This window comes from Pseudochaenichthys georgianus, chromosome 22 (assembly GCF_902827115.2).
Source record: "Pseudochaenichthys georgianus chromosome 22, fPseGeo1.2, whole genome shotgun sequence".
Lineage (NCBI taxonomy): Eukaryota > Metazoa > Chordata > Actinopteri > Perciformes > Channichthyidae > Pseudochaenichthys > Pseudochaenichthys georgianus.
This window is the reverse complement of record NC_047524.1, coordinates 2,561,047-2,588,272: the sequence shown is the minus strand read 5'-3', so window position 1 is coordinate 2,588,272 and position 27,226 is coordinate 2,561,047. Positions and strand designations below refer to the sequence as shown.

At 40.2% G+C, this 27,226-nt stretch overlaps 2 protein-coding genes across 6 annotated transcripts in view; both read left to right on the top strand.

Annotated features, from left to right (window-relative positions):
- Window positions 1-27,226, top strand: part of LOC117467748 (immunoglobulin lambda-1 light chain-like) — a 156,775-nt gene that overhangs the window by 102,606 nt on the left and 26,943 nt on the right. The gene's annotated exons all lie outside the window — the stretch shown is intronic.
- On the top strand, window positions 165-27,226 carry slc1a8b (solute carrier family 1 member 8b). Its single transcript, XM_034111584.1, has 11 exons — window positions 165-332; window positions 3,652-3,731; window positions 14,565-14,780; window positions 18,009-18,051; window positions 18,143-18,356; window positions 19,380-19,479; window positions 20,689-20,922; window positions 23,798-23,992; window positions 25,138-25,272; window positions 26,457-26,610; window positions 26,970-27,226. Exons 1-11 carry the CDS (start codon window positions 165-167, stop codon window positions 27,114-27,116), a joined length of 1,686 nt encoding a protein of 561 aa, XP_033967475.1. The 3' UTR covers window positions 27,117-27,226.

The window sequence follows — 27,226 nt, the reverse complement described above, 5'->3', positions numbered from 1 at the left end:
AGAGTGAGACAGGATCCACATTTGATCAGATCCCCCTGGTTGTCCTCCGCCGCAGATCCTGTGGGTTACATATTGATCTACCTCACTCCATCAGGGAATTCGGATACCGGCAGTCACTCAGGGTGGAGGTGAGGGCCTGCTGGGATACGGGCCGAGCCTGAAAGATGATGGAATGGTTGAAAAAGTTTCTGAAAGCAATGATTTCAGCTAAAGTCAGAGCGTTTGTGAAGGACTACTGCAAGAGGAATGGCCTTCTGACCCTCTCTGTGTTCGCCGTAGTGACGGGCTGCGTGCTTGGATTTGTCCTCAGGACATATAACCTGTCCACACAGGTATGGATAAATAGATAAATAGAAATTAGGCAGTGGATCTTTCTGACTACCATTGCATATCATTACCTTGGTGTAATATGGTGCGATGGTTGTATCACTCAACATTCAGGGTGTGAAGCAACAGCCAGTCTGCTCGGCTCACTTATCTTTTGAAAGCATGTTATGTAAGAGTGTGAGTGAAAGCAGATAGACGCAGAACAGCAGGTATAACAGGGAAGGTGTTGGAAGAATTGCATATAGTTAAAGATGCAATAATAAATAGATTTAGATCAACATTGGGTCACCTGAGCACTTGTATTTGTGAAGTGTTACAATATGTGTAGCTGTTTTTATCTTGGAGGTTTCTAAAATATATTGCACACCACCTGCTCAGCACCAGACAGAAAGCAAAAGAGTTTAAGAAACTAGCTGATAAACAAACCAGAATATTTAACAGCTACATTGTTAGCTGTTAAATGTTAACAGCTAACAATTTAGCTGGTTGGTGGTTGGCTGATACAGCATTCCCACTATCTGCTACGCATGAAATTCTTTATTATTCCGCCGGGTTATTTTGCGCCTCTTCTTCTCCCACATTCCACATCGCAGAAACTCCGTTCGAACATCAAAACATTCAGCTCGGTCGGGAATCGATGGCTATTACTTTTCTTATTCATAACTTTCATAATTCCAGAGTTACATTCCATAATTCATCAAATTTTTAACATGGAAGTCAATGGAGAAACTCTTCAGACTTGAACAATCTTCATGCAACTTCAACTGCTAACTGTTCCTTCATACTTTCACTCAGAAACCTCATTCCAACTTTAACATGTTACACATCTGTCTGACATTATTCGTGTTAAACAACTTTTAAATCTGATTCATAGTTTTAGAAATATTAAACATTGTTCAGACTTTGGCAAAGAGGCCTTCTTCAGATTTTAGAGTGCGTGATGTCACAGATAGAGTGGAGGACAGATTTCATTTTGACTTCAGATTTTCTTTTAAACCTGCCATAATTCCCAAACCCTACATTCCTGAGACATAATCTTTCATGAGAAACGTAGGAAAACATCTCGTAGCTTGAAAAATAAAATAAAATTAAGCAAAAATAATTAAACAAAATGCCTCTTGAGGGCATGAAGTGACCATGGAAACCTTTGATCTCTGGACACATCGTTAGCTCAAATATAAACACCTGTGTCATTGAACACGATGATGTCATCACCAACTGACATGCTCAGAGCAGCAGACTTCAGATAATGGTTAATGGTCCTGCCCTCAACAGCTGTACGTCAATTATGGTGTGTCATCATATGCCGTTTCCATGGAAAAGCATCCCTCGCCATAAAACAAGATGTCGCTGTAACTCCAATGGACACTGTCCGATCGTCCCCCAAACTGCGCTTGTATATCACCGGTCCATGCCTCAACAGCTCTACGCCAAATCTGAGATCTCACCATAGGCTGTTTCCATGGAAATGCATCCCTCTCCAAAAAACACGATGTTGTCGTAACTGATATGAAAATGGTCAAAACACCACCAGACTTCAGATGACAGTTAATGGTCCAGCCCTCAACATGTCTATGTGCCATTAGGGAGATTTCCTCAAAAGCTGTTGCCATGGAAACGCATCCCTTGCAATAAAACACGATATTGCTCCTATGAAAATTGTCAAAAAGTGCTAGCCGTGAAGACATCTACGGGACAGTTTTGAGATTTCTTCAAATGTTGCCATGGCAACACAATGCTCGCCATGAAACACGGGTTTCTCATAACTTCAGTGAAAATGCTCCAAACAGCCCAAAACTTCACAGGTTTAGTAACGATTAGGGTTGCAAAGGGGCGGAACATTTCCGGTAAATTTCGGGAAAGTTTCCATGGGAAGTCAAGCTGGGGAATTTTGGAAATATTCGATGCAAAATTAAACAAAAAACATGACATTTCAACAGATTTGTATTTATTTTTTTAAGTAGAACAGAACAAGTTTTAATTATTTTATTGAACAATTATTTGTTTCATTGAAGAACGAAAACAGGAATGTTGAGTTAAATATTACTCATCCCCCCCAACACCACTCATTAAAAAATGAACAAAAATGCACCCCCATCCGAAAATCCCCAAAAAGTCCCATTAAACATGCAAATCTTCCTTCAAGCGATCCTCTGCATTTTTGCTAAACCCTTGCAGTCAACGGGCTCTTCAGTGTCACTGTCCAGCTTGGTTGAGAATGGCTCTGTGTCAGGCTCAAAGAGTCTTCGGTTTGCCCGAATGCCAACCAGTTTTTCCACTCTCATATTTGTGAGCCTGTTGCGAACCTTCGTGTGGTCTCAAAGCCATGCAGTAAGCAGTGTGCTATGGCATGGATATTCAAGTGTACTTGAATGGCATCTGTTTGTTTTAGTCAAGATTATGCTAAAATACACTTTCCCCAACTATATTTAAGTTCCCTATGAAGAGCCAACCTTCAATTTAGAAAATGTCCAGTTTATTCCCGTTAATTCCCATGGAAAGTTTCCATCTTTGAAAATTCCCGGAATTTTGCAAGCCTAACGATGCAGGCATCAACATATCTAAGCGTATTATGGGGTGTCATCAAATACCGTTGCCTTGGCGACAGATCATTCGCCATCAAGTTAGTTCAATAGTTTGCAGTTCAAATATTCTGCTGCTTTTCCAAGCCTTTTTACTTTCTTTTCTTCTCTCATCACACATTCAAGCCCCCAGAGTTCATGTATCATTTAAATCTAAATTCTTCACTTTCTTCTTACACATTACATTTCAGCATAGCAGTTCAGTGTCAGCTTTTCAGCATAAAGCATTCCCACTAGCAATTTCTTCAGGAATTGCATTCTCTAGTTTTTACTAATGGCCTCAAAAAACAGTCATGCAGTTTTAAAGAATGTTTTCTATTTATGATTTCATTTCTCTCATCAGATCATGTAGAAATGTTTAAATGTCTGTTTCAAAGCTACATGTGATCGTAACATTGTGTTATGTAAGCTGATCTAAAAGCGTATGTGTTTTGGCGAAGACATGAATGATTAGTGTCCAGTCTGCTCGACACTGTCACTGTGGGAGCTGGCAAAACACACAGCATTGAATTATTCTGAGCAAAAGACAAATATGTGAAACACACACAACAAATTGTAACAAAGGAACAGCTGCTCTGAGATTTCTAAGCATGTTATTAGGTATATTATTGATTATTGAGTCTTTGAACAGATCTTAACATATGAGTTAAACTCCGGTGATTGATTTCAATGTAAATTAAAGTTATATGGTCCTTGCTGTTTTAGAAATGTGGTTTGCTACAGGTGTTTCTCTCTCACACAGGCTAAGATCTACTTTTCCTTCCCCGGAGAACTCCTGATGAGGATGTTAAAGATGTTGATTCTGCCGCTCATCACCTCCAGGTAAGAAAAGTCCTCCCCTGTGTGTAAGTCCTCACTCAGGTCAAATATGACTGCAAACAGCTGCAGTGCATTAAAGGTGGTACGTTAAACTTGTCTAACCAATTGTGAACATTTATTATAACGGCTCTTTTTATTATTGCATCTGTAGAATAAAGTTTAACCACTTTATATAAGTAATATTTTGAAATGTTCTAAACAGAAACGCTCAGGTTATATCTACACTTTATTGTATGTATTGTTTTGTTTAATAATAATTGGAATATTAATGTTTGTACCTGTAGTTCTGTTCTTTAAGAACAAAAAGAGATAGATACAAGTATAACTGGAAAAGATCTCTGTTCAATTAAAATAAATATGTTTTAACATGAGAAATCCACAATCTTAAAATGTCTACATCTAAGCTGAACCTAAAAAGCGAAACCATGTTAAACAAAAACAACGAGTATCATTAAAGCATAATACTGCAAAATAAGAATATATGCACTATTAGCAGAGCACAGACTTTCAGTCCCGCTTCAAAGTCCATCTCTTCAACTCTGTCTACCCATAAGCCCCCCTCCCCCCTCTCAATCAACTTCCTCTCCACTGCCTTCTCTGTTTATTTTATGTTGTTGCCTGTCCTTGTTTGTCCACCCTCCCTCATACTGTAAAGCATCTTTGAGTTGTAGAAAAGGGCTATATAAATATAATTTATTATTATTATTATGAATAACAACCATTACAAGTCACTAAATGGGCAGGAAACAACACAGTTGGCCCCTTTTCTCCGACTAAATAAGGGTTCACCAGGTGAAATCAGTTTATTGGAGGGTTTGCTGTTTTCACCTCGCTATATTTACGTTTCTTCGGGACTGTGCACGTCACGTGGCTATGAACTGGCCACCGTGTTGCTTTTTTATCGAGGTTGGCGCCAAGAAACGTCCGAATACAACATAAAAAGACACAGCTAGAAAGCAGGTTCACTGCAGACTCTGCCACTCACTTCTAGCAGGTGATAAGTGATGATAGAGAAGGATTATTTATTATAGCTTTTTAGGGAAATGTTACTCATCGTACCTTGAGAAAATATGCAAAATATCAAGTTTCAAGACTCATTACATTTTTACCAGCTGACGAATGTGTTTTGGTTGATCTCGCGCATCAACAAGAACCACACTTACATGCAGTGACCACCTTGAGAGATCAAACCTGTGTGACCCTCCAACCAGCAAATGTTCAATACTTTCAGTGATCAAATGTATTGATCATGTAATTTTCTATTGCAACGATAGACAGATAGAAACACACTCATCCATTCACTGTTTTTGAAATACTGAAGACAAACCAAATGCATACAACTCATACATTCATAGTTTTACATTGAGTTAAAGTCACCTATTATGCAAAATCCACTTCTTCATGTCTCTTCTACATCAACATGTGTCCCCTCTTCTTCATGTCTCTTCTACATCAACATGTGTCCCCTCTTCTTCCTGTCTCTTCTACATCAACATGTGTCCCCTCTTCTCCATGTCTCTTCTACATCAACATGTGTCCCCTCTTCTCCATGTCTCTTCTACATCAACATGTGTCCCCTATTCTTCATGTCTCTTCTAGATCAACATGTGTCCCCTCTTCTTCATGTCTCTTCTACATCAACATGTGTCCCCTCTTCTTTATGTCTCTTCTACATCAACATGTGTCCCCTCTTCTTCATGTCTCTTCTACATCAACATGTGTCCCCTCTTCTTCATGTCTCTTCTACATCAACATGTGTCCCCTCTTCTCCATGTCTTTTCTACATCAACATGTGTCCCCTCTTCTTCATGTCTCTTCTACATCAACATGTGTCCCCTCTCTCCATGTCTCTTCTACATCAACATGTGTCCCCTCTTCTTCATGTCTCTTCTACATCACATGTGTCCCCTCTTCTTCATGTCTCTTCTACATCAACATGTGTCCCCTCTTCTTCATGTCTCTTCTACATCAACATGTGGTCCCCTCTTCTTCATGTCTCTTCTACACTCAACACGTGTCCCCTCTTCTTCATGTCTCTTCTACATCAACACGTGTCCCTCTTCTTCATGTCTCTTCTACATCAACACGTGTCCCCTCTTCTTCATGTCTCTTCTACATAAACACGTGTCCCCTCTTCTTCATGTCTCTTCTACATCAACACGTGTCCCCTCTTCTCCATGTCTCTTCTACATCAACACGTGTCCCCTCTTCTCCATGTCTCTTCTACATCAACACGTGTCCCCTCTTCTCCATGTCTCTTCTACATCAACACGTGTCCCCTCTTCTTCATGTCTCTTCTACATCAACACGTGTCCCCTCTTCTTCATGTCTCTTCTACATCAACACGTGTCCCCTCTTCTTCATGTCTCTTCTACATCAACACGTGTCCCCTCTTCTTCATGTCTCTTCTACAATCAACACGTGTCCCCTCTTCTTCATGTCTCTTCTACATCACACGTGTCCCCTCTCTTCTTCATGTCCTCTTCTACATCAACACGTGTCCCCTCTTCTTCTCTGTCTCTTCTTCACATCAACACGTGTCCCCTCTTCTTCATGTCTCTTCTATATCAACACGTGTCCCCTCTTCTCCATGTCTCTTCCTACATCAACACATGTCCCCTCTCTCCATGTCTCTTCTACATCAACACGTAGTCCCCTCTTCTCCATGTCTCTTCTACACAACACGTGTCCCCTTCTTCATGTCTCTTCTACATCAACATGTGGTCCCCTCTTCTTCATGTCTCTTCTTCATCAACATGTGTCCCCTCTTCCTTCACGACTTCTTCTACATCAACATGTGTCCCCTCTTCTTCACGTCTCTTCTACATCAACATGTGTCCCCTCTTCTTCATGTCTCTTCTACATCAACATGTGTCCCCTCTTCTTCATGTCTCTTTACATCAACATGTGTCCCCTCTTCTTCATGTCTTTCTACATCAACATGTGTCCCCTCTGTGGAAAGAGACTCTGAAAGTTTCAGAAAAAGATTCTCTTCTTTTTGTCCTGATCCATTTCTATAAAAATGAGCTGATCATTTCTGATCATATTTTTATGATAGTCAAGAAAAACTCTCTGGTGAATTGTTTTCCTCAATCTGACAACCTTTACCCCTGAGGGAGGGGTTAATGTTATCAGATTGAGAACAAAAATTCACCAGGAGAGTTTTTTGACTAATATAATTAATTCTGGGGGTTGGAGCTTAGACTTTCCAACTATCAATTTTAAGAACCACCCTAATTGTATTTATATCTGAGACCTATACTATATTGATGAAAAACAGTCCAATAGAGGACCTTTAAGAGAAATAAGCGCTTTACAGTTTTATGTTAATAAGAGACATTCTGATTTACTACCCAGTCTTATGTCCGGCCTGTCAGCCATGGACACCAAGGCCAGCGGTCGGCTGGGTTTCCTGACCATCACCTACTACCTGTGGACGACCTTCATCGCCGTCATCGTCGCATCGTGCTAGTCCTCGTCATTCACCCGGGCACGGGCACAGAAAAGATGGCCACCATTCACATTCAGGGCCTGTTATGACCTCTGCTGATGCTCTGTTGGACCTCATCAGGTAAAGATTTAAAGACATAATCTCTCTTTTTGACCAAGTGAACATTGTGCTGGAAATGCTGTCATTCGAAACATTGACCTGCCTTTAATCCACAATTCCCTACCCGCTCATAGGGATAATCCTTTTAGACAAAGCTTCGCCACGAATGACTCAGTTAACACTTCCTCTCAGTCTGGATGAGCTCCCCAGAGTGAGACAGGATCCACATTTGATCAGATCCCCCTGGTTGTCCTCCGCCGCAGATCTGGGGTTACATATTGATCTACCTCACTCCATCAGGGAATTCGGATACCGGCAGTCACTCAGGGTGGAGGTGAGGGCCTGCTGGGATACGGGCCGAGCCTGAAAGATGATGGAATGGTTGAAAAAGTTTCTGAAAGCAATGATTTCAGCTAAAGTCAGGGCGTTTGTGAAGGACTACTGCAAGAGGAATGGCCTTCTGACCCTCTCTGTGTTCGCCGTAGTGACGGGCTGCGTGCTTGGATTTGTCCTCAGGACATATAACCTGTCCACACAGGTATGGATAAATAGATAAATAGAAATTAGGCAGTGGATCTTTCTGACTACCATTGCATATCATTACCTTGGTGTAATATGGTGCGATGGTTGTATCACTCAACATTCAGGGTGTGAAGCAACAGCCAGTCTGCTCGGCTCACTTATCTTTTGAAAGCATGTTATGTAAGAGTGTGAGTGAAAGCAGATAGACGCAGAACAGCAGGTATAACAGGGAAGGTGTTGGAAGAATTGCATATAGTTAAAGATGCAATAATAATAGATTTAGATCAACATTGGGTCACCTGAGCATTGTATTTGTGAAGTGTTACAATATGTGTAGCTGTTTTTATCTTGGAGGTTTCTAAAATATATTGCACACCACCTGCTCAGCACCAGACAGAAAGCAAAAGAGTTTAAGAAACTAGCTGATAAACAAACCAGAATATTTAACAGCTACATTGTTAGCTGTTAAATGTTAACAGCTAACAATTTAGCTGGTTGGTGGTTGCTGACAGCATTCCCACTATCTGCTACGCATGAAATTCTTTATTATTCCGCCGGGTTATTTTGCGCCTCTTCTTCTCCCACATTCCACATCGCAGAAACTCCGTTCGAACATCAAAACATTCAGCTCGGTCGGGAATCGATGGCTATTACTTTTCTTATTCATAACTTTCATAATTCCAGAGTTACATTCCATAATTCATCAAATTTTTAACATGGAAGTCAATGGAGAAACTCTTCAGACTTGAACAATCTTCATGCAACTTCAACTGCTAACTGTTCCTTCATACTTTCACTCAGAAACCTCATTCCAACTTTAACATGTTACACATCTGTCTGACATTATTCGTGTTAAACAACTTTTAAATCTGATTCATAGTTTTAGAAATATTAAACATTGTTCAGACTTTGGCAAAGAGGCCTTCTTCAGATTTTAGAGTGCGTGATGTCACAGATAGAGTGGAGGACAGATTTCATTTTGACTTCAGATTTTCTTTTAAACCTGCCATAATTCCCAAACCCTACATTCCTGAGATAATCTTTCATGAGAAACGTAGGAAAACATCTCGTAGCTTGAAAAATAAAATAAAATTAAGCAAAAATAATTAAACAAAATGCCTCTTGAGGGCATGAAGTGACCATGGAAACCTTTGATCTCTGGACACATCGTTAGCTCAAATATAAACACCTGTGTCATTGAACACGATGATGTCATCACCAACTGACATGCTCAGAGCAGCAGACTTCAGATAATGGTTAATGGTCCTGCCCTCAACAGCTGTACGTCAATTATGGTGTGTCATCATATGCCGTTTCCATGGAAAGCATCCCTCGCCATAAAACAAGATGTCGCTGTAACTCCAATGGACACTGTCCGATCGTCCCCCAAACTGCGCTTGTATATCACCGGTCCATGCCTCAACAGCTCTACGCCAAATCTGAGATCTCACCATAGGCTGTTTCCATGGAAATGCATCCCTCTCCAAAAACACGATGTTGTCGTAACTGATATGAAAATGGTCAAAACACCACCAGACTTCAGATGACAGTTAATGGTCCAGCCCTCAACATGTCTATGTGCCATTAGGGAGATTTCCTCAAAAGCTGTTGCCATGGAAACGCATCCCTTGCAATAAAACACGATATTGCTCCTATGAAAATTGTCAAAAAGTGCTAGCCGTGAAGACATCTACGGGACAGTTTTGAGATTTCTTCAAATGTTGCCATGGCAACACAATGCTCGCCATGAAACACGGGTTTCTCATAACTTCAGTGAAAATGCTCCAAACAGCCCAAAACTTCACAGGTTTAGTAACGATTAGGGTTGCAAAGGGGCGGAACATTTCCGGTAAATTTCGGGAAAGTTTCCATGGGAAGTCAAGCTGGGGAATTTTGGAAATATTCGATGCAAAATTAAACAAAAAACATGACATTTCAACAGATTTGTATTTATTTTTTTAAGTAGAACAGAACAAGTTTTAATTATTTTATTGAACAATTATTTGTTTCATTGAAGAACGAAACAGGAATGTTGAGTTAAATATTACTCATCCCCCCCAACACCACTCATTAAAAAATGAACAAAAATGCACCCCCATCCGAAAATCCCCAAAAAGTCCCATTAAACATGCAAATCTTCCTTCAAGCGATCCTCTGCATTTTTTGCTAAACCCTTGCAGTCAACGGGCTCTTCAGTGTCACTGTCCCAGCTGGTTGAGAATGGCTCTGTGTCAGGCTCAAGAGTCTTCGGTTTGCCCGAATGCCAACCAGTTTTTCCACTCTCATATTTGTGAGCCTGTTGCGAACCTTCGTGTGGTCTCAAAGCCATGCAGTAAGCAGTGTGCTATGGCATGGATATTCAAGTGTACTTGAATGGCATCTGTTTGTTTTAGTCAAGATTTATGCCTAAAATACACTTTCCCAACTATATTTAAGTTCCCTATGAAGAGCCAACCTTCAATTTAGAAAATGTCCAGTTTTATTCCCGTTAATTCCCATGGAAGTTTCCATCTTTGAAAATTCCCGGAATTTTGCAAGCCTAACGATGCAGGCATCAACATATCTAAGCGTATTATGGGGTGTCATCAAATACCGTTGCCTTGGCGACAGATCATTCGCCATCAAGTTTAGTTCAATAGTTTGCAGTTCAACTATTCTGCTGCTTTTCCAAGCCTTTTACTTTCTTTTCTTCTCTCATCACACATTCAAGCCCCCAGAGTTCATGTATCATTTTAAATCTAAATTCTTCACTTTCTTCTACACATTACATTTCAGCATAGCAGTTCAGTGTCAGCTTTTCAGCATAAAGCATTCCCACTAGCAATTTCTTCAGGAATTGCATTCTCTAGTTTTTACTAATGGCCTCAAAAAACAGTCATGCAGTTTTAAAGAATGTTTTCTATTTATGATTTCATTTCTCTCATCAGATCATGTAGAAATGTTTAAATGTCTGTTTCAAAGCTACATGTGATCGTAACATTGTGTTATGTAGCTGATCTAAAGCGTATGTGTTTTGGCGAAGACATGAATGATTAGTGTCCAGTCTGCTCGACACTGTCACTGTTGGGAGCTGGCAAAACACACAGCATTGAATTATTCTGAGCAAAAGACAAATATGTGAAACACACACAACAAATTGTCACAAAGGAACAGCTGCTCTGAGATTTCTAAGCATGTTATTAGGTATATTATTGATTATTGAGTCTTGAACAGATCTTAACATATGAGTTAAACTCCGGTGATTGATTTCAATGTAAATTAAAGTTATATGGTCCTTGCTGTTTTAGAAATGTGGTTTGCTACAGGTGTTTCTCTCTCACACAGGCTAAGATCTACTTTTCCTTCCCCGGAGAACTCCTGATGAGGATGTTAAAGATGTTGATTCTGCCGCTCATCACCTCCCAGGTAAGAAAAGTCCTCCCCTGTGTGTAAGTCCTCACCTCAGGTCAAATATGACTGCAAACAGCTGCAGTGCATTAAAGGTGGTACGTTAAACTTGTCTAACCAATTGTGAACATTTATTATAACGGCTCTTTTTATTATTGCATCTGTAGAATAAAGTTTAACCACTTTATATAAGTAATATTTTGAAATGTTCTAAACAGAAACGCTCAGGTTATATCTACACTTTATTGTATGTATTGTTTTGTTTAATAATAATTGGAATATTAATGTTTGTACCTGTAGTTCTGTTCTTTAAGAACAAAAAGAGATAGATACAAGTATAACTGGAAAAGATCTCTGTTCAATTAAAATAAATATGTTTTTAACATGAGAAATCCACAATCTTAAAATGTCTACATCTAAGCTGAACCTAAAAAGCGAAACCATGTTAAACAAAAACAACGAGTATCATTAAAGCATAATACTGCAAAATAAGAATATATGCACTATTAGCAGAGCACAGACTTTCAGTCCCGCTTCAAAGTCCATCTCTTCAACTCTGTCTACCCATAAGCCCCCTCCCCCTCTCAATCAACTTCCTCTCCACTGCCTTCTCTGTTTATTTTATGTTGTTGCCTGTCCTTGTTTGTCCACCCTCCCCTCATACTGTAAGCATCTTTGAGTTGTAGAAAAGGGCTATATAAATATAATTTATATTATTATATGAATAACAACCATTACAAGTCACTAAATGGGCAGGAAACCAACACAGTTGGCCCCTTTTCTCCGACTAAATAAGGGTTCACCCAGGTGAAATCAGTTTATTGGAGGGTTTGCTGTTTTCACCTCGCTATATTTACGTTTCTTCGGGACTGTGCACGTCACGTGGCTATGAACTGGCCACCGTGTTGCTTTTTTATCGAGGTTGGCGCCAAGAAACGTCCCGAATACAACATAAAAAGACACAGCTAGAAGCAGGTTCACTGCAGACTCTGCCACTCACTTCTAGCAGGTGATAAGTGATGATAGAGAAGGATTATTTATTATAGCTTTTTAGGGAAATGTTACTCATCGTACCTTGAGAAAATATGCAAAATATCAAGTTTCAAGACTCATTACATTTTTACCAGCTGACGAATGTGTTTTGGTTGATCTCGCGCATCAACAAGAACCACACTTACATGCAGTGACCACCTTGAGAGATCAAACCTGTGTGACCCTCCAACCAGCAAATGTTCAATACTTTCAGTGATCAAATGTATTGATCATGTAATTTTCTATTGCAACGATAGACAGATAGAAACACACTCATCCATTCACTGTTTTTGAAATACTGAAGACAAACCAAATGCATACAACTCATACATTCATAGTTTTACATTGAGTTAAAGTCACCTATTATGCAAAATCCACTTCTTCATGTCTCTTCTACATCAACATGTGTCCCCTCTTCTTCATGTCTCTTCTACATCAACATGTGTCCCCTCTTCTTCCTGTCTCTTCTACATCAACATGTGTCCCCTCTTCTCCATGTCTCTTCTACATCAACATGTGTCCCCTCTTCTCCATGTCTCTTCTACATCAACATGTGTCCCCTATTCTTCATGTCTCTTCTAGATCAACATGTGTCCCCTCTTCTTCATGTCTCTTCTACATCAACATGTGTCCCCCTCTTCTTTATGTCTCTTCTACATCAACATGTGTCCCCCTCTTCTTCATGTCTCTTCTACATCAACATGTGTCCCCTCTTCTTCATGTCTCTTCTACATCAACATGTGTCCCCTCTTCTCCATGTCTTTTCTACATCAACATGTGTCCCCTCTTCTTCATGTCTCTTCTACATCAACATGTGTCCCCTCTTCTCCATGTCTCTTCTACATCAACATGTGTCCCCTCTTCTTCATGTCTCTTCTACATCAACATGTGTCCCCTCTTCTTCATGTCTCTTCTACATCAACATGTGTCCCCTCTTCTTCATGTCTCTTCTACATCAACATGTGTCCCCTCTTCTTCATGTCTCTTCTACATCAACACGTGTCCCCTCTTCTTCATGTCTCTTCTACATCAACACGTGTCCCCTCTTCTTCATGTCTCTTCTACATCAACACGTGTCCCCTCTTCTTCATGTCTCTTCTACATCAACACGTGTCCCCTCTTCTTCATGTCTCTTCTACATCAACACGTGTCCCTCTTCTCCATGTCTCTTCTACATCAACACGTGTCCCCTCTTCTCCATGTCTCTTCTACATCAACACGTGTCCCCTCTTCTCCATGTCTCTTCTACATCAACACGTGTCCCCTCTTCTTCATGTCTCTTCTACATCAACACGTGTCCCCTCTTCTTCATGTCTCTTCTACATCAACACGTGTCCCCTCTTCTTCATGTCTCTTCTACATCAACACGTGTCCCCTCTTCTTCATGTCTCTTCTACATCAACACGTGTCCCCTCTTCTTCATGTCTCTTCTACATCAAACACGTGTCCCCTCTTCTTCATGTCTCTTCTACATCAACACGTGTCCCCTCTTCTTCATGTCTCTTCTACATCAACACGTGTCCCCTCTTCTTCATGTCTCTTCTATATCAACACGTGTCCCCTCTTCTCCATGTCTCTTCTACATCAACACATGTCCCCTCTTCTCCATGTCTCTTCTACATCAACACGTGTCCCCTCTTCTCCATGTCTCTTCTACATCAACACGTGTCCCCTCTTCTTCATGTCTCTTCTACATCAACATGTGTCCCCTCTTCTTCATGTCTCTTCTTCATCAACATGTGTCCCCTCTTCTTCACGTCTCTTCTACATCAACATGTGTCCCCTCTTCTTCACGTCTCTTCTACATCAACATGTGTCCCCTCTTCTTCATGTCTCTTCTACATCAACATGTGTCCCCTCTTCTTCATGTCTCTTCTACATCAACATGTGTCCCCTCTTCTTCATGTCTCTTCTACATCAACATGTGTCCCCTCTGTGGAAAGAGACTCTGAAAGTTTCAGGAAAAAAGATTCTCTCTCTTTTTGTCCTGATCCATTTCTATAAAAATGAGCTGATCATATTTCTGATCATATTTTTTATGATAGTCAAGAAAACTCTCCTGGTGAATTGTTTTCCTCAATCTGACAACCTTTACCCCTGAGGGAGGGGTTAATGTTATCAGATTGAGAACAAAAATTCACCAGGAGAGTTTTCTTGACTAATATAATTAATTCTGGGGGTTGGAGCTTAGACTTTCCAACTATCAATTTTAAGAACCACCCTAATTGTATTTATATCTGAGACCTATACTATATTGATGAAAAACAGTCCAATAGAGGACCTTTAAGAGAAATAAGCGCTTTACAGTTTTATGTTAATAAGAGACATTCTGATTTACTACCCAGTCTTATGTCCGGCCTGTCAGCCATGGACACCAAGGCCAGCGGTCGGCTGGGTTTCCTGACCATCACCTACTACCTGTGGACGACCTTCATCGCCGTCATCGTCGGCATCGTGCTAGTCCTCGTCATTCACCCGGGCACGGGCACAGAAAAAGATGGCCACCATTCACATTCAGGGCCTGTTATGACCTCTGCTGATGCTCTGTTGGACCTCATCAGGTAAAGATTTAAAGACATAATCTCTCTTTTTGACCAAGTGAACATTGTGCTGGAAATGCTGTCATTCGAAAACATTGACCTGCCTTTAATCCACAATTCCCTACCCGCTCTACATGCTGCTCTGTACCTGACCTCTGACATGATTTAATATGGCTCCTCTATTAGGAACAACGTTTTACAGCCATGTGAGGAAATCTGTGAGGCTGTATTTAGACACATCAAATGTTATGAGCTGAATGCTAACGCCAGCATGCTAACGTGCACACAATGACAAGGTAACAGTGGAAAAATAAACAATCTCTACATAAACTTTGGTGAAAAAAGAATTCAAAGTTATCCTTTTAGCACGATGAATATGTGCACAATACTTATGGCAATCCTTAAAATAGGTGTTGAGGTATCTCAGTCTGGTCCACATTAGAGACCCTAAAGACTAACCGGCTGCTCGCGTGGCTAAAAACGTAAGAACGTCTCTTCGAATATGTTCTTCCTCGTTAGCATTTCATGAGAGCAGATTGTAGGACTGTGCAGCAATCTGTCAAAAATATTCCCTCCCATTTGTTGCATGTTCCTAAGCTGATTTCCGAAACATAGAGAACAGAGTGACATACTTGAGGGCTCTGCTATTTTTGGAGAAGATGTGAAGGCTGGAAACCTATTGCCCACCTTCACTTCATCCATTAGACCAGTGGTTCTCAAACTTTTTCTGTCAGGCCCCCCCTTTGGAGAAAAAAAAAGCCAGGCCCCCCCAACACAAATAGTCAGGCTCAGTGGCGGCGCCAGGGATTTCTTTTAGCTTGACGTTTCATAGAGGGTGCTCAAACATTTAGGGTTTCCCATTAATGTACTACAACAATCCCCAAGCATATACACAGTGTACCCGCGACTGTTACAATGAAGGCTCGATAATCAGCTCACGGCATATAGGTGTAAGCAGGGGTAAAGTACTATTTTTATAGGTGGTGTGTGGACCTCACATATCCGGGGGGCATGCTCTCCCGGGAAGATTTTTAAATATTGAATTTAAAAGCATCAATCTGGTGCACTTTGAGAGCAAAATGAAGAGATCTATGGATACATCTCTCAACACCCATTTGAAACAGAACTGTAAACAGATTTACTTTTTCTTTATGGATATTTTACAAATCACTCCCTTTTAAACTTAATTCTTGTTTTACTGTCATATAGTATTTCATACCTGTTTTTCATTTATTCTCTTATTTTTTTATAACTATAATGATCATATAAACGTGTGCCTCGGAAATAATTGTTTACATTAATGGTGACCAAAACGTTTGAGACCCACTGAGATAACACTGAGAGTCCTTTAGCTCACTGAGTCTCTCAGTCTGACAGGAGAGGACTCTCCTCCACTTTGTTGTTGAAAAAAGTCCTTATATCCGTTAGCGTAGCTCGCTAGCACCAGAAGCTAACAACAACGATCTCCGGTACCGGTGCGCTCTCTCTCTCGCTCGCACACGCACACAAAATGGCTCGTTCCACATATACACAGAGCCGAGCTTTAATGAAACACAGAGACCCAGACGTAATAGTAATGTACTGTATCATATTATTTTCGAATCAATCATTTTTCAAAATATGATTATAATTTATTTTTTTTAGTAACCATTTTTTCTCCTGGTCTCTCGCGCCCCCTGTCATGCCTCGCCCCCCACTTTGAGAACCACTGCATTAGACGGACATAATCCCCCTCTTGGTAAGGGGCTTTACAGGAAAATCCAGATTTTCCACTCCATCTTGTTAGTTTTGTCTTCTCGGGTGAGGATTTGCGAAACCAGTACAGACCAATTAAATCCAATACAGACCCAGTTCTGACCCTTCGCTTCCTCACGAACAGGAAGCTCCCTAATTGCAAAATATAAAAGGATCAGTTTCGAATCATGGTAGCTGAAAATAAAGCACTCGCAACAAAACAATGTGACGCCAGAAATCATGAAATGGTCCTGAAATATAATAACCTAATCCGTATAATATCGATAATATCTATCTAAAAATGTGGTTTATTGGGACATTACGTTTAAATGAAAACAAATCAAATAGAAGCAAATTAGAAATAAATTATAACAATTGATTACATCAATCACTATCTGAATCTAGACCTTTTTGTGAAAATGGGGAGACTTCTCGACATTCAATTGATAAAGAAGGAAGAACAATGTCCTTGTGACACAAGTGCAGTGGAACTCTTACGAGGCGGGTCGGCTAAGAATAGGGAGACACTTAATTGTGTTTATCTGTTAATCCAGCACTTTCGCAGAAGGTCCTTGTGCCGTGTTACGCTGTGTAAGACAGAGACTTCAGTCTGGCGTGTGTCCTCAGGCTTACTGCATGTCCATTCAAGTCAAAGGTCGACTAATACCTCCTTCTTAAACCTGAGTATTATTAGTGAGCTGTGGCTGGTGTGTATCTGATGCTGTAAGCCAAAGGTCAGGTGTACGTTTCAGTCCTCTTACGTCTTTGACGAGCTTTCTTCCTGGGTTCAGTGTCATTGACGTATGCTGTTTTAATACATACTTCTCAGGATGCTGTCCCCATGTACCTTACACCACGTGAAGGCTTTTGTGTTGTGTAAATAAAATGATCCATGTAGAAAGAAAGGTCAGATTTAAAAGGTTTAAGATTCAAGATTCAAGGCTTTTACTAGTGATATGTACATACAGTAGCTACCGTGTAGTTATGCTTAGGTCACAGGCTCCTCCAACAGTGCAACACAGATAATAGTGCAAGTAAATACAAATAAAATATAATATAATAGAAATAGTCCAGAATAGTCTATGTACAGTAATTGGGATATTGATATATATATATATATATAATAAGTTACAACCAGTTGAATGTTATGGATGTTCTTTCAAAAGTTCAGGTGTTTAACATTCGATGGCCTGTGGGAGGAAACGGTCTCTGAGTCTTTAAAAGGTTATTTCAAATGTCTTGGTATATTTGGTAATTATTTGAATGAAGCGTCCTTGTTTTAGTGAGTCAAACACTTCCTGTATCCATTTCAAATGAATAGCGGCCCTACAACTAATTCCTAACCATTGCTGTGGTGATATCTCAATCATAGATATTCAACATCAAGAGGGATGATTCATTATATATTTGTATCTAATAATAGTTTGTCAAATGAAAAGAAGTATACACTAGCCATACTGTATATTCCAATACAGACATGACGTGATATATTTGTCTGTATATTATCTTTTATAGAAACATGATCCCGTCAAATCTAATTGAAGCCACTTTTCAGCAGGTGAGTGGAGGACAAGATACATTTTGAGTTGCACTTTAACGTCAATGTCACATGTTAACAATCCTCTGTGGTTGTTTCATCCACACTCCAGTACCGAACGGACCTGGTACCTATTGTACAGAACTCGGATATCAAAGAATCTCAGGCCAACTTTGTGTATGTCATGCCCGACTACCACAACCCTCAACTCGGACACCCGGTCTTTCTGGAGATCACACCTGCGCCAGACCTCAAGTACAAAATCGTCCCGAGTACAAGCAAGGGCATGAACGTGCTGGGGATCGTCATCTTCTCCGCCACCATGGGTAAGACAATCACACAGCTGAGAATACCACAGAAAACATCTCAAAAACCTGATTTATTTAAGTAAAATCACAATGGTACTGTTTTTTTTTTAAGGTCAAGCTCTTTAAAGAGTTTATAAAATGTAAGGAATGGCTTCAATGATGATTCACGTCCCGATGGCCAGTCCGCCCCTGGTTATGAGTCATTATTGCATTCAGTACAATATAAGCAATTGCAACTTTTGGTTAGGATTTGAAAACCCCTTTGGCCGTGGTTTACGACACATTTAGCTCTTTCATTTTGATGGAAACAGGCTTATTATATTTGTACCCTTGCCGAGGTTTAAAGAGTACACGCACAGAGGTAATATTGGAAAAATGTACTGAGAGTTTCAAAATAAATGTACTAATAATGCAGACAAATGGCCCCTGTATAATAATATTTTTCCAGATGCTATCTCAGTAGCCTTTTGCTAATGTGGTCTGGGAAGTTTAAATAACTTTATATACATTGGTTGTTGTGCAGTCCTTTTCGGAGGGAGAGGGTTAGTGCTGCTGTACGACCTGTTTAGTTTTACTTTATTTTCTAATCGAAATACTATTTCTGTGAAATATTGGACACTTGTATTTCTTTGGGCACTCGTTTTTTTCTTATTTCACATTTAATCTTTAAATGGAAAGTGATATCAGCTGTTTGATTAATGAAGTGAAATAAAAAGGTACACAATTTCTCACTAAAAACTATAGGAGAATAAGTATAAAGCAGTCAATGTATTTATTGTTTAATGTCAAATCTTAATCTGGAAGTAAGTATAAAGTAACCAAAACATATTATTACTTAAGTCAGTTCAGTGCTGAAAAAGATGTTCAGTTAAGGACTAACTTACATTTTCGATTGTCGACATGATAACCAGCCAAAGTTGGTAATTTATCTGATCTATAAAACATTGGTTAATTATTTATAAACCATTAATGATGTAGTTATAAACCCTTTTTAGGGTTTAATTGTAAGACAATGATACCAAATGTGCTGTGTTGTCTCAGGTCTTCTGCTCGGGAAGATGGGAGAACGCGGAGCTCCGTTGGTCAACGTGTGCCAGTGCGTCAACGAGTGCGTCATGAAGATTATCAATGCTGCGATGTGGTACGTCTGTTCTCTCTCTCTCTCTCTCTCTCTCTCTCACACACACACACACACACACACACACACACACACACACACACACACACACATACACACACACACACACACACACACACACACACACACACACACACGTGTCGTGTAAATGTAAAGACAAACAGATCATGTCTAAAAATAAGTCTCACCGCAGCTCATGGAAGAGTGCTTCCTGCTTTTCACAGGAGCTGGAGGGTCCACTTTCTCCCATTCAGAATATTAGCGAGCTGATAGGGTCAGACACTATAAGTCAATATACATCTCCTCAATGGCCTGGTTTTGTGCACAGGGGAATTGGAAATATCATGATCATACATAATACGTGTTGCAAAAGCAGGATGTGTTAGTCTTGAGGTTCTGCCATGGATGGTATTTGAGAAGTGGACGTAGCCACCGTTGATTCACCCATTGGTTTGTGAACAGAAGCTTTGAAAACTTGAATTTGGCATCTTGGCTTTTTGGAACCAGACGTGACACAATAGAGTGGAATAAATGACATGCAAACGCCAACATTGTAAAGCCACCGAAATACTAGAGTAACTTATATCAACCGAAAAAGCACTGTGAAAGGGTTAAAAAATAGAAAATAGAAAATACATAGCCTACTCTGTGTAAGCAACCTACTCTGTGTAAGCAACCTGTCAATCACAAGGCATGCCTAAAGCAGATCCCGATTATCATCTATTTTAGTCTAAATAGGATCATCATTTAAAGAAAATTATGTTTTGAAGAGGACTTGAAACTGATCATTGAGGCCATAAACCTTTTTAAATGTCTTCTGAGGCAATAAGTGAGAAGTCAAATTTAGTTTTATACAATCAGACGCCTTTTTTGCAACCAGACGAATAGCCCCCTGCTTTGGCCTTCTGTAGCCTTTTTATATAATTGTATAATATACAATGTTAATGTTGAAGTATAAAGTAACCAAACATATGGTAACGTGTAAGTGAGCACATTGCGGAAGTAAATATATTAGCGATTGAGACCATAAACGTATTCAGTAAACTGAGGTAATTAGTCAGGTGATATGGCCTATCATTTCCTCGTAGGCTTTTACACAATCGGACTTGTTTTGTGGAACTAGTGGAATAACTCCCTGCTGCTCATTTAAAACAATGGAAGTTTAATGCACTTCCACTTTTTCTTCATGATTATAATCTCACCTTCTTGCAGGTACTTCCCCTTCGGCATCGTGTTCCTCGTGGCGGGGAAGATCCTGGACATGCAGGACCCGGCCCATCTGGGGGAGAAGTTGGGCATGTACTTCATCACGGTGCTCTCCGGTTTGTTCGTGCACGGCCTCATCCTGCTGCCTCTCTTCTACTTCTTCTTCACCAGAAAAAACCCCTTCGCCTACATCAGAGGGCTGCTGCAGGCTCTCGTCATTGCACTGGCCACGTCATCCAGGTAAGGTTGTTTTTCTTTCTTTTGAACAACATAGTTACAAGACACGCCATACCTTACACATACTTACATGGTGGGACTTTCGGAAACAGTTCTAAATTGGTTTGAATCCTACTTAAAGGACAGAAACAACTTTGTTTCTATAGGTAAATACACATCTGAGTTGACAAATATGACATGTGGGGTTCCTCAAGGCTCCATCTTGGGGCCTCTTCTCTTTAACATCTACATGCTACCACTGGCTCAGATAATGAAAAACAACAAAATAAGTTACCATAGCTATGTAGATGACACACAAATGTACGTAACAATTTCACCAGGAGACTATGCTCCAATTCAAACACTGAGTAAGTGCATTGAACAAATCAATGACTGGATGTGTCAGAACTTTCTCCAATTAAACAAAGATAAAACTGAGGTTATGGTTTTTGGAGCCAAGTCAGAACGTATAAAAGTTAGCGCTGAGCTTCAGCCTGCAATGTTCAAAACAACAGATAAAGCCAGAAATCTAGGTGTAGTCATGGACTCTGACTTGAGTTTCAACAGTCACATTAAAACAGTTACTAAATCAGCCTACTATCACCTAAAGAATATATCTAGGATTAAAAGACTAATGTCACAGCAGGATTTGGAAAAACTTGTCCATGCCTTTATCGTCAGTAGACTTGACTACTGCAATGGTGTCTTCACAGGTCTCACTAAAAAATCTATTAGAAAGCTGCAGCTGATTCAGAACGCCGCTGCTCTAATCCTCACTAACACTAAGAAAGTGGATCACATCACTCCTGTTCTGAAGTCTTTACACCTGTGTGTCAAAGAATAGATTTCAAAATATTGCTGCTGGTTTATAAAGCACTGAATGGTTTAGGCCCAAAATACATTACTGACCTCCTGCTAAATTATGAACCATCCAGATCTCTCAGGTCTTCAGGGACTGGTCAGCTTTCTGTCCCCAGAGTCAGAACTAAACATGGTAAAGCAGCGTTCAGTTATTATGCTCCAAATATCTGGAACAAACTCCCAGAAACCTGCAGGTCCGCTGCAACTCTGACTACTTTTAAATCCAGGCTGAAGACTTTTCTTTTTGTCGCTGCTTTTAATTGAACTATTCATATCTTAAACTGCACTGTAACTTTTATCTATGTATTTTTTCTTTTAATGTTTATTTTATTAGCTTTTCTTTTTTAATGCTTAATGTCTTTCATTTTTTGTAAAGCACTTTGAATTGCCTTGTGTTGAAAGGTGCTATATAAATAAACTTGCCTAGCCTTGCCTTGCCTTGCCTTGCCTTGCCTTGCCTTGCCTTGCCTTGCCTTGCCTTGCCTTGCCTTGCCTTGCCTTGCCTTGCCTTGCCTTGCCTTGCCTTGCCTTGCCTTGCCTTGCATACAAAATGGGAAAAACAGAGGCAAAGACAAGACAGGACATCATTTAAAAAAAATGTAATTGAAATATATAATAAAAAATACAAGACATTAAATGAAATGAAATAAAATAAAAACAAAAAAAATTGGGCAGTAGCAACATTATCCTAAAAAGTGTACATAGTCACAGCAGTTTACTTTACTTTTCCGTTCAACCAGATCGCTCTCATGGATTCCCATTGTTATTTCTTAGCATGTTTGACACATTAACATTCCCTAACAGTTGAGTAAACGGGTCCCAAACCCTATCAAAGGGTAAGGTTGTTTTTAATAAATAGTACAAAATACGCACCATAAGTTCTGGTTGCTCATATGGTAACTTCACTAAGTCACAGATTGCTTCCCTGGTACTATTATGGGGGTCAAAAAACATCCATCTCTCCAAAACATATATGAGCAGTCCATTATTAGACAGGCACAAAAAAAAAGTCTGATCCCACTCACAAACTCCACCCAGAAGTCCAGCTCCTACCATTTGGTGGAAGATTCAGGGTTCCCAAAGCTGAACCACTAATCCCTGCCTATGTCCATTAAAGGTCCCCTATTATACTGTTTTTCATCAATATATTACAGCTCTTAGATACAAACATGTCTCTGAAGATCATTGCAGCATTACCCATAATCCCCTCTGTTTCAGCCCTGTTTCCAAAGTGCTGATTCTCTGTCTGTTACTTTAGATGAAAATAAGGAGCCCCTCCCCACGCCCCTCTGAGAGATATTTGGTTACAAATAACTCAATGGTGCTCTCGGAGGAGATTCAGGTGATAAGATGGGGGTGGGGGGTTACCTTGGTTACTGATTGGCTAATGGTTACATTAGCCCAAAAAACCTTATGACATCACAAAGTGGCCAAAATCTGATCAGCTCATTTTCAGACAGGTTTTTATAGAAATTGATCAAAAAGAGAGAGAATCTTTGTTCCTGAAACTTTCAGAGTCTCTTTACACAGAGGGGACACATGTTGATGTAGAAGAGACATGAAGAAGAGGGGACACATTTTGATGTAGAAGCGACATGAAGAAGAGGGGACACATGTTGATGTAGAAGCGACATGAAGAAGAGGGGACACATGTTGATGTAGAAGAGACATGAAGAAGAGGGGACACATGTTGATGTAGAAGAGACATGAAGAAGAGGGGACACATGTTGATGTAGAAGAGACATGAAGAAGAGGGGACACATGTTGATGTAGAAGAGACATGAAGAGGAGGATTTTGCATAATAGGTGACCTTTAAATGTTGGCCATGAGGGTTGTGCAATAGGGCGCCATTGTCAGTATGTGCGTCTGTGTATTGTGTTAGTGATGAGTGATGATATGTGCATGTATTTTAATGTTTATTATATGTGTATATGTACATGTATGCGGAACAGCAGGATGGAGTCCAGAACAAATGTCCTTTGGGGACAATAAAGTATATCGTATGGTATCATATGGTATGTTTGTGATTCTCTGCAGCTCTGCCACATTGCCCATCACCATGAAGTGTCTCCTGGAGAACTGTGGTGTGGACCGGCAGATCGCTCGCTTCGTGCTGCCGGTGGGAGCCACCATCAACATGGACGGTACGGCGCTGTACGAGGCAGTGGCGGCCATCTTTATCGCTCAGGTCAATGAGTATGACTTGGACTTTGGCCAGCTGGTCACTATTAGGTGAGAAGAAGCACTGAGCTCATTATCCTCCCATCGGTTGTGTCGAGAACTAATTAGATTGTAATCCCTTACTCACAGTGCTGGAAGAAGTACTCAGATGCTTTACCAAAGTACAAATACCATGGTCTCAAAATACTCCACTAAAACTGATTTCAAAATGTTACTTAACCTGTTAAACCCCGAGCCTGTTTTTCAGGTTTCAGGCTCGAAAATTACATTCCCAGAACAAATGACTATAACTTCACTTCTAAAAGGTTTATATGAATAGTTGTTGTTGTCAAAGCAAGGTTACATCTGTGAGTTGGATGTAGAAGTGTCAGAATCAATATAGATTTTTCTGTGTCAGAGTAAATTCAGATGGAACATAGAAAAAAAATGTAAATTCCTGTCTCCGCCTAAAGAAAACCCATTACTTATAGTGAAGACCAATATTTTTGTGTGTGTAGGTGTGTGTAAGTGTAGGTGTGTGTGTGTGTGTGTGTGTAAGTGTAGGTGTGTGTGTGTGTGTGTGTGTGTGTGTGTGTGTGTGTGTGTGTGTGTGTGTGTGTGTGTGTGTGTGTGTGTGTGTGTGTGTGTGTGTGTGTGTGTGTGTGTGTGTGTGTGTGTGTGTGTGTGTGTGTGTGTGTGTGTGGTGTGTGTGTGTGTGTGTGTGTGTGTGTGTGTGTGTGTGTGTGTACAGACCCAAAAGTATCAAAAAGTACTCATTCTGCACAAAGGCCCATTTGAGAATGATATAAAGTACAGAACAGTACAGAGTACCGCATAACTTCAAATATCAAGTAAAATAACTCATTATGCAGAATAGATATTTTCACAGTATTATATTAGTATGGTTATCATATTAGCATTGTTTTCATACATGTAAGTGCATTTTAGCAGTGTAGTTTGTCAATGTGGACTACATTTAGAAATATTGCGTAGATAAGTAGTGCAGTACTGCATTATACCACATCAGCATGTTTTTAAATGCACAATGTAACTCTGAGTGTTAAAATAAATGTAGAGGAGTAAAAGGTATAATATTCACCTCTGAATTGTAGTGGAGAAGAAGTTTTAAAGTAATAATACATGGAAATACTCAAGTAAAGTACAAGTACAAATAAAGCTGGGTGAATTTACTTTACACACTACTGTTGTCTCTTCAGTATCACGGCAACAGCAGCCAGTATCGGTGCGGCTGGGATACCTCAAGCCGGTCTGGTTACCATGGTGATTGTCTTGACCTCTGTGGGGTTGCCGCCTGCCGACATCTCGCTGATCGTGGCCATTGATTGGGTCCTGTGAGTACTAATGCACACCAGGGTTTCCGCTAGGATTTTTTCTCGCCGGTCAAATGTCCGGGCAGAATTTATTTTACCGGACTAATTTGAAACTTACCGGTCATATTTCAATAATAATAATAGTTGTGTAGCAGAGTTTCCGTTAGCATGTAATTACCGGACTATGAGCAGATATGCTTCAGTTTAAAACTCAGTTCACGGGCTCATTTTTATATTGCTTCAGTTTATAATCGTAACAGATCGAAAAATTCAGATACATTTTTCAATAAATGATTCCACAAACAACAAACAACATAATTATTACATTCAAACAAACTACTTGTAGTAGATAACGTACATTATTCAAAAGTTTACATTACATTTGAATAATAACACGGGAGAAACGGATCCTCTCTTTTCCCTCTCTCTCTCTCTCCTGACAGCCCGTCAGTTTCTCATGCAGCTCCTGCAGCCCGCTAAACAGAGGGCGGGGCTTCAGGTGCTCATGCAGAGCTGCGTGTCTCTGTCTGACTCAGCAGCTGATCTGATCTCTCTCTCGCGTCCGGTTATACTTCACTCGCGTTTATGTCCATATCGATCAGATCCAGCTCTCCTGATCGGCCTTTATAGAGAGCACCGATCAAACTATTAAGAGTGAATATCGGCCGATAATGACCGGCGGCCGATCTATCGGAGCCTCCCTAATTATTACCAGACATGTTGACCGTCAGGTTTTGAATTTACCGGTTTTTAATAAATTTGACCAGCTAAAAACCGGTAATTACCGGCTAACGGAAACCCTGATGCACACTGAATATGAACAGAGCCCGACCGGGCCTTAAAGTAGATGTTCTTAGTGGAACAGCAAACTCTCTTGAAATGTTTAAAAGCTAATTAAAAACATATCTTTTTAATATGGCTTTTAATTTGGGTTAACTTTCAATTGTCACTAATATCATTGTCCATGTTTTACTGTATTTACTGTTTTGCTTTTATTTTAACTTCTTGTCAGCTTTAATTCACGGGGATCACTGTAGCTGTGTTATCTTGTTCTTTAATCATTTTAATATTGTTGTTATGTGCTCTGTAAAGCACTTTGGGCTGATTTGTGCATGACAGGTGCTATACAAATAAAGTGTATTATTATTATATTATTATGATGATTTTGGGACGATGTGCAAACTGTTGTTGTCTCTCGTTCTCAGTGATCGGTTCAGGACGATGATCAATGTTCTCGGCGATGCCTTAGCTGCGGGGATTATGTGTCATTTATGTAAGAAGGATTTTGAGAGAGCAGCTAGTATCGTTGCCATCCCTGATCCCACTCCTAATCCCAGCAACGGAGGCGGCTCCATCCGGGTGAGAGGAACACTTACATTAGTTTAAAACAAGTGCTTGTGAAGATTTTAAACCTCTGACAACTTGAAGATAAGAAGTACTTTATTGATCCCAATGTGGGAAATGTTTGCGTTACAGCAGCATATTTATATATTTTTCTGTATGTGGCCCTCGGTGAAAAAGGTTTAGACCCCCTGTCCTAGATGGACACCTGTAGGAAATATACAAACAATGTCTGCACACTGAGTTTACACACGTTGTGTGTGGTTGGCTTTTTTCCTTTTAAACTGATTTAGTCAATATACCTTTTTTCATGTATTTCAAAATGTCTTCGTCCACCATGTTAACTAACTGTATTGCGTGTGACTTTTTCTCCTCAGAGAGACACAATAATCTCCTTTGGTAATCAGAGCGTGGCGATGTCTGACTCTCCTCTGCTCTCACACCGCTGCGACTACGTGTACGATGTGGAGGGCGAGACGGTGCTGGAGAGACCGGTGGCCTGCTACAACCTCTACCACGTCTGACACACGTTCACAGCACGGACAGCCAGGGATACTGCCTTCTGAAGCACAAGTTCACCTCGTTGGATCAAAGGAACTATCAACATCCTGGTCGGTTTCCCTTCTGAATGGAA